Source organism: Vicia villosa, linkage group LG6, assembly GCF_029867415.1.
Source record: "Vicia villosa cultivar HV-30 ecotype Madison, WI linkage group LG6, Vvil1.0, whole genome shotgun sequence".
Taxonomy (NCBI): domain Eukaryota; kingdom Viridiplantae; phylum Streptophyta; class Magnoliopsida; order Fabales; family Fabaceae; genus Vicia; species Vicia villosa.
Window position 1 is genome coordinate 56,247,897 of NC_081185.1, and position 9,001 is coordinate 56,256,897.

At 36.4% G+C, this 9,001-nt stretch overlaps 1 protein-coding gene and 1 non-coding gene across 2 annotated transcripts; one reads left to right on the plus strand and one right to left on the minus strand.

Annotated features, from left to right (window-relative positions):
* The first annotated feature begins 518 nt into the window (after nt 1-518).
* LOC131613693 (SNF2 domain-containing protein CLASSY 4-like) lies at nt 519-5,863 on the plus strand. Its single transcript, XM_058885340.1, has 4 exons — nt 519-2,882; nt 3,071-3,226; nt 3,644-5,570; nt 5,689-5,863. The coding sequence occupies exons 1-3, from the start codon at nt 519-521 to the stop codon at nt 5,546-5,548; spliced, it is 4,425 nt and encodes a 1,474-aa protein (XP_058741323.1). The 3' UTR covers nt 5,549-5,570; nt 5,689-5,863.
* A 2,592-nt stretch (nt 5,864-8,455) lies between these two features.
* On the minus strand, nt 8,456-8,562 carry LOC131615394 (small nucleolar RNA R71). Its single transcript, XR_009287811.1, has one exon. It is a non-coding gene; the product is annotated as a small nucleolar RNA R71 (small nucleolar RNA).
* Nucleotides 8,563-9,001: the final 439 nt, after the last annotated feature.

Consider the following 9,001-nt stretch of genomic DNA (forward strand, 5'->3'; position numbering starts at 1 on the left):
TTTTAAAACTGAAACAAATCAACACTTATTTTGATTATAAACTCTAATACATTTAATTTAATAAGTGGTAACATTATTTTTTATGAAACATTTAACAACAACATTTTTACTGTAAAAAAAACATTTACTAAAAAGTGTTTAACAATATTAAAACAATTAGTGATCCAAACTGTTAAAATCCATGTACGTTAACAATTTGACTAAAAAATTTAATTGAAATCAGAATTTAACCTAAAGTTCTCTTAAATATACATTGGAAAAAAAAATAACAATACAAAAATAAATTTATTCATTAATTATAAATTCCACATAGAAAAATGAGTGATTGATTCATCTTCTTCTTCTTTGGCGCCACCATACTCTCTCTCTCTCTCTCTCTGTCTTCTTTTTTGTACTTTACCAACATACCTTTTTTTTCTTCTTCTCATCACATCACATTCCTATTCCACTTTTTCTCAAACTGACATCAATTAAAACCATACAAAACTAAAGTTTTTATTGTTCTTGTTTTTGTCACAATGGTTGGTGTTTCTAGTCGAACTCGTAGTAAGAATGTTCCACTCTTCGGTAGTATTCCATTTCATGGCTCGTGTGCGTGTTCGTTGAAATCTAACCGTAGAAAAAGTGATATAGGTTTGAGCTCTAAAAAAAGAAAGCCAAATGAAGAGCCTTTTGTGTTGCATGAAGGTGTTGATGTTATTCCCATTGACAGTGACAAGGAAGGAGATGAAGAGCCTTCTGTGTTGAAATTTTCTGAGGCATGTGCTGAACAAGTGGAAAATTTTGGTAATGGTGATGCTGACGAGGTTGGAGATGAGGCTTGGTTGGAATATCTTAACAAGAACAAGTTTGAGGTTGGCGATATTGATGTTAAAAATGAGGAACAAAGTGGAGATATTGTTGGTGAAGGAGGGTTGGAAGATTGTGAAATAAACAGTTTTGAGGGTTGTGTTAATGCTGCTGATGATAATGGTGAGGGGAAAGAAGCGAAGAAAAAGGGTTGGAAGGAGGAGGAGAAGAATATGCGTTGGAAGAAGAATGGTCCGCCGGAGGGTGTTTCGAGTCGTACTCGGAGCAAGAATGTTCTGCTGTTTGGTAGTCTTTCATTTCATGGCTCAGGTTCGTTGGAATCTAAGAAAAGGAAGCCAAATGAAGAGTCTTTTGTGTTGCATGAAGATGATGATGTTATTCGCATTGGTAGTGACGAGGAAGGAGATGAAGAGGGGTTGAAATTTTCTGATAAGAAATTTTCTCAAAGTTGTGTTGATAATGGTGATGTGGAAGGGTTTGAAGATTGTGAAAGAAACAACTTTGAGGGTTGTGTTGATGGTGATGCTGATGCTGACGAGGTTGGAGATGAGGATTGGTTGAGATATTGTAATAAGAACAAATTTGAGGGTGACATTGATGTTGAAAATGAGGAACAAAGTGGCGATAGTGTTGATAATGGTGGTGAAGGAGGGTTAGAAAATTGTGAAAGAAACAGGTTTGAGGGTTGTATTGGTGTTGAGAATGAAGTAGAGAGAGAGAAAAATGGAGGACTTGGTGATTTAGTTGAAAAAGATGAAATCTTTGATGATGAGAAGTGTGGTTTGATATCTGAAAACATGATTATAGGTTCAGATCATGAATCTGATGATGATAAAGATGACGGTGATGATCAAGATGAAGGAGGGTTGAAAAATTGTGAAAATAATAGTTTTGAAGGTTGTGTTGGTGTTGAAAATGAAGCAGTGAGCGAGAAAAATGGAGGAATTGGTGAGTTAGCTGAAAAAGATGAAAGCTTTGATGATGAAGAGTGTGGTTTGATATCTGAAAACCTGATTACAGATTCAGAGGATGAATCTGAGTATGAAGATGAATCTGATGATGACGATGATGATGATGAAGATGATGAAGATGAATATGATGAAAGTGAGGAAATTGAAACTAGTGATGAAGAATTTCAAGTTGATGAGGTGAATGAAGTTTCTGACAGTGATAATAGCAGTTCTTCTTATGCTGATGATGATGATGATAATGGTGAGGAGAAAGAAGCGAAGAAAAAGGGTTGGAGGAAGAAAGAGGAGGAGGAGGAGGTGGTGGTTGTGGAGGAAGAGGTGGAGAAAGATGTGGGTTTGGGAATGGTTTGGCAAGAATGTGACAATGAGCTGGCGGAGATGGTGGGTCAAAATAATGAAATTTCTGAGAGAAATAATGCCTTAAACAAAAAGGTTTCTTATGTTCCAATGGAGGCTCCTTCTTCTTCTTCTAAATTGCATCAAGCATCTAAAGGTATGCAAATGAAAGAGAAAAATGTGTCTGATGATGATGATGATGATGATAATGTTTATGTTGGCAAAACCAAATCCAAGTCCAAATCCAAAGCCAAAGAAAGTGTTATTATTGGTGATTTTGATGAAGAAGAAATGCAATCTGTTCAAGCTTTAGGTGTTAATGATGAAAGTGATTCTTCTATTCAAACAAAACAGAAGGAGATGAAGAGTTCAGAGAAACAGAAAATGACGGAGATGAAGGGAAGCAATTATAAAGGTAGAGCTAGCAGCAATAGTGGCGAGAAGAAGGAATCCGTAGAGTTGTGTTTGAATCAAAGGGGAAAAAGCACAGTTTTTATGCCGAAGGAGTTACGTTTACGCCAACTCCTTGCTGAATACTATTGGGGAAACAAGAATAGTAGAATTCAGAATGATTCACCTATATTGGAGATGAAAGATGTTATTTGGCGTGATACAAGATCACCACCTGTTTGTAATGAGACAGCTCCATTGATATGGAGCCTTAAAAAGGTGGAGAAAGTGCAAAAGACCAAGACCGAGGAGGAGGAGGAAGTACTATGGGATATAATGGATACAAGCCTTAGAGAACTTGATGCTGAATCCATGGTAATCCTCCTCTTTATAAGCATTTAAATTTTGAACTAAAGGATTAGTAACTTAAGCTGATTTTGATTTTTAATTTAAATTGTTTATATGCTAAAACTTTAGTCTAAATGATAAGATATAAGATATACTCTGAGATTTGTAAGGAGAAATTAGTAGAAGTGACTAAATACATGTGTTACTATCCGCAGATCGGAAATTTGGGGACCAATGAAGTTGCTCAGGAAAAAATTGGAAGTTCATCCCCTGACTGTGATCATGACATTCGTCTCGACGAAGAGATTGGTGTATATTGCAGGCGGTGTGGTTGGGTTGTCACTGATATTAAAGATGTCTCACCACAAGTGGTAAGCATGGTCTGATGTGATTTATATAAATATTATCTTGCTTAACTTTTTTATTTGACTCTTGGTTAGCAAAATTTGGACAAACCATTGTTGTTATGTAACCAAGTGTAGTCTAATTGCAACTATGGCGGAACTTTTTGCGATCGGTGATTGACAAACTGATTTGCATTATTTTGTATTACTCAATATACTTAAAAATTGAAGAGCAAAATAGGGATTAATTGCTGTGATATCCATGTGGTTCAAATATATTTATGTTTAGTTTGATTCTCTTATGGTTGTTCTAGTAAGGGATAAGTTGATAGGAGCCACTGATGTTTGCATCTTTGGTTTGTTCTGTGTTGTATATAATTGCTCTGATTTGACTTTGAGAAGTAGCCCTGAGTTTATGCATAATTGTTTTTGTATGTGACACAGGTTGATAAATATCCCTACGAAGGTTCGGGACAAAGGGCTTCGTTTGGTGATGCAAATGTCTCACACTTTCAGGACTCACACTTCAATGTTTCTGATAATGACTCGGGGACTAATTTCTCTTTCGATGAAAGAACAGTTTGGGACCTAATTCCTGATGTAAAACAGACCTTATATTCTCACCAACAAGAAGGTTTTGAGTTCATTTGGAATAAGTTAGTAGGAAACATCGAGCTTCAAGCGTTAAAGAATGCCAATCTTCAAAGGGAGGGCGGTTGCATTATTTCACATGCTCCTGGAACTGGAAAGACAAAGCTGACAATCATGTTTCTCAAGGCGTATTTAAAAGTTTTTCCGAAATGCTTGCCGGTCATTGTTGCTCCTGCTGGATTGTTGCTTACTTGGGAAGACGAATTCAAAAAATGGGACATAGGTGTTCCATTTCACAATTTGAACAATCCTGAGTTATCTGTTAAAGAGCATGACGATGTTGTTAATGCAACTAATTGGTCTAATACACGGCGGCATAGTACGGAAGAGACACGAATGGCTAAACTGATTTTGTGGTTCAAAGAAACGAGCATTCTGGGAATCAGTTACACTTTGTTCAAGGATCTAGCCCACGGAGAAGAGGAATGCAAAGATAAGAAAAAGAATAATCAGAAGAGAAAAGAAAACAGTTATATGAGAAAGGCTTTGCTTGAAGCTCCTGGTTTGTTGGTTCTAGATGAAGGACATACGCCAAGAAATGCAAGAAGTCGTGTTTGGAAGGTGTTGTCAAAAATTCAAACAAAGAAGCGAATTATGCTTTCTGGAACTCCTTTCCAGAATAATTTCTTGGAACTGTACAACACTTTCAGCATAGTGAAGCCTTCTTTTCCTAACACGATACCGCCCAAGCTGAAAAAGTTTTGCCTGAAACATAAGGAAGCAGCAAGAAAATGGAGTTGGGAACCGGTTACTGGAAACAGTACAACAGGAAATCCTTCCGATGATAAGATCAAGCATTTGAAGTTGCTAATGGATCCCTTTGTCCATGTTTACAAAGGCGCGATTCTTCAAAAGAAGCTTTTCGGATTAAGAGATTGTGTGCTTCGTTTGAAGCCGGACAGTTTTCAGAAACAAATTCTTGAGAGCATTAAAATTTCTCAGAACATATTGAACTTTGAGCATAAGCTGGCACTGGCATCGGTCCATCCGTCTCTATTCCTCGAAAGCAAACTATTGGAAGAAGAAGAATCTGTTGTCGACAAGGAACGGCTTGAAAAAGTTAGATTGGATCCACATGTCGGCGTCAAAGCAAAATTTTTGGTGGAGTTTGTTAATCTTTGTAATGCTGTTAATGAAAAAGTTCTCGTGTTCAGCCAATTCATCCCCCCTTTACGCTTAATTGTTGAGCAATTAAACTCAATCTTCAATTGGGCCGAGGGGAAAGAAATACTCTACATGGATGGCATGATTGATCTGAAGGAAAAGCAGTCTTTAATTCACAACTTCAATGATGCAAACAGCAAAGCTAAGATTCTACTTGCATGTACGAAAGCTTGTTCCGAGGGAATTAGCTTAATTGGAGCGTCGAGGGTTGTGCTACTTGATGTTGTATGGAATCCTTCTGTCGAGCGACAGGCAATCAGTAGAGCATATAGGATTGGACAAAAGAGAACTGTGTACACGTACCATCTGCTCACGCACGAGACTTCCGAGTGCGTTAAATATTTCAAACAGGCCGAAAAGGACCGGTTGTCTGAACTAGTATTTTCAGATAATGACAAGGGCAAAAACCGTGCGGTAAACCTTGAAGATGGTATTCTGGATCTAATGCTTCAGCACAAAAAACTTAAAGACATGTTTGTCGAGTGTGTGGTACAGCCGAAGGAAAGAGATTTGGTGGAGAGTTATTATTATTGATTATGATGAATGAATGTCCAAGGTAAAATAATTTCTGGTGGTTGATCTTATTTATTATACCATTTGATTAGATTTATTTGTCACTGTTTTGTTTTATTCAGTTCATGCTTCTTCTAATGTAACTTTATTTGGTTTTGCAGATTCTTCAACATTACTGACTATGCAAAACAAGTTAATGCTTCTGGTGTAACATCTTTTGTGAATTTTAAATGGCTGTACTTAATAAATAATATCTGAACTACTCTACTGATGGTGACAGCTAGTGAATTACTACTGTGATGATGCATTGGCAATTTGGCATCATGAACATAAATGGTCGATTTTTGATAGAGTTAGAATTTCAATGAAATTCCATTTTGGGGAGTTTGCTTGCTGAACAAGAATCATATATTTTGGTATTTATTTCAACATGGTGTTGATGTGTTGTATTTTGTTTACTTTTTGTCTAATTTTTTAACCTACTAGGACTCAAGCATAGGAATAACAAATTTTGCATCATTGAAGTCTACTTTTTAACCTACTAGGACTCAAGCATAAGAATAGGACTCAATGACAGTGATTTCTTTATTTATTACTATCCTACATGCTAGTAAGTTTAGAAACTAAACTTTAGATGACATGGAAAGATAGAATTTTAAGGAGGAATAGAGAGGGGGAGAAAAATCTTTCACATTTTATAAAATAGCATTTTAATAGAGTGATAAAGAATGTTTGTTACTGATATAATTTTAATTTTTAAAAGATAATATCAGTATATATTGAATTAGAAGTATTTATCTAAACCTTTTTAAAATTCTTCTTTAATATGATTTTTGAGTTTTCATTTAGGTAAAATTTTGGAAAATTGAAAAAAAAGTATAGAAAGATGATTGAATATAATTTATGTTATTCCATATAGTATACTGAGAAGTTACACAATCTCTAATTTCTAAATTTACTATACTCCTTTTAGAGAAATACTTGCATGGACACGAACCTAAATCCATATTTTTAGGAACAACCAATGAAAAGAGAGAATCCAAATTTATTTAAATTTTAATTTCGTTTTTAATTGACATCATGGGGATGGTTGAGATTAAAGAGGAGAGAGACAATTTTATTGTTAATTTTTAATTAATAAAAAAAAATGTAATTGGTTGTGTGTAAGTACAAGTGTTATGGTTGGTATTTTCCCTCCTTTTAAATTTTAAATTGATTTGGAACACAATCTCTAATTTCTAAATTTACTATACTCTTTTATGCTTATCATGCAGGTCCATCTTACACCACCTAGAAATCGGGACCACTGTTCAATATCAATGGTTATCCAACTCTCTTTATTTTTTGTTCTTTCATGGAGCTAGATCGTCCAATTCTGGTTTCCGAACAGAATAATGGCATTGTCTGTGAGAATTGACATTTGATTCCTTCTTTTTCCACAAAAATCACGTTTGCTTCACAAAATATCGTCGGACAAACTTAGAAGCTTTATATATGGATTCTTGCGGTTCAAATTCAAATCTCGATTAACCAGTTTATAACATCCTCAGATAATCAAATCAAGAGGGGGTCAATTTTTCGATTCTTAGGTTTTTTGCAAATCTGCGCTCGCTTTCCATCCTCACCGGTTGCTACTTCGTCAGGTTTCAAAATCAGAAAGTCTTCGAGAAAGAAGACAAGGATTAGCCAACTACCGCTTCTGCTCCACTTCTTTAGAATAAAAATCTTTGATTTCTTCGAGAATTCCACATAATAGCAAATGAAGGCTCTTAGAATCAGATCTAAGGTTGAGTCGGTGTCTGGAGGCAATTTCCGTGAAGCCCGAGCCAAAGGTTCAGGATCCACCCTCCAACTTTACGTCACATGTACTTCCCACCAATATCGGGTTACTTGTAGAGGCGACGTCGAAGATACAACAAGTTCATGGTAAATACCGGGTGTAGGATAGATGATAAGAAGCCCACTACGGGTACCCCAAAGGATCTTATACCTACATCCAAAACTACCTTTTGTCGTGTATAATAAACCAAAGCAAGGTCAGTTGAGTCGACCATAACTCTCCACGGGGTAGCAGCTGATTCTAACGACAACCTATTGATGACTTTTCCGATACACACTTAAACACATTTTTGCGATTCTGATTCGACCTAAGCGTATTCTGAGCCTATTATGATACAGATTTAACACATCTATGCAATTCTAATACGGCTTAAAACGCGCCAGATGCATTAATGTGTATCCGATACAAATTTAACGTGTTCATGCGATTCTAAAACAATTTAAAACACATTCCACACCTCAATGGTGTATCCGCTACAGAGTAAACGCATTTATGCAATTAAGACACAACTCAAAGTCACACCTCGCATTCGAGGCTAATTAAACGCTCTTCTGCGTAGCTGGCGTACCCCAATGGATCTAGCCAGTCCAAGGGCGTAGGTGGTGGATCTTGGAGACGTCCACCTCGATCCGAGCCAAGCCTCAGGGGAAGGGACGAGGATCCTACCCTTGGCCGAGAAACGGTCCTTTGTGACACAGAGCATAGTACAAAGTACGACCACGTGATGTCGACCTCGTCGTTCCCTAATGTCACCCGGGGAACGCAGACAAGTCTCCAGAGAAATATATATATATATATATATATATATATATATATATATATATATATATATATATATATATATATATATATATATATATATATATATATATATATATATATTGCACCTTTCGATCTTTGTCGAATACTAGAACATTCTGAAATACATTAGAGTGGATACCAATGCAATTCGACAAAGACTTTTTCCGTTTTCCCTTAGGGATAGAGCCAGAGAATGGCTGCAGTCCTTTCCATTCAATTCCATAATGACATGGACTGAACTTAAAAAGATGTTTCTAGCCATATACTTTCAGCCGAGTAAAACTGCGCAACTTATGAACCAAATCATATCTTTTAGGCACAAGGGTGAGGAATCGCTCTTCGAAGCATTAGAGTGAGTCAAGGAGATGATCTGAATATTCCCACATCATAGACTCAAAAAAGTGGTTTATCGTCCACACTTTCTAAAATGGTCTTCTCTACAATACGAGAATGACTCTACACACAGTTGCATGAGGAACGCTTATGAACAAACCTTTCGATGAGGCTTATGCTCTTATCGAGGATATGGCCTAAAATCATTACCAATGGGGGAGCAAATGAGCTTCTGCGGAAAAGGCCCTTCAAAAAGGCGTATTTTATGAAGTTAGCACCCTGGACCACATGAATGTGAAAATGGACACCTTATATCAGAAGTTAGATAATTTAACCATCACTACAACCGCTGTAACTCCAAATTGCGAAAGTGTGTCTGATCATATTGATGCTGCATGTCAATTATTGTTTGTTACCGAACATCCTCCTGACCAGATGAATTATACCCAACAAAAAAATTCATATTGTAATACTTATAATTTTGATTGGAGAAATCACCC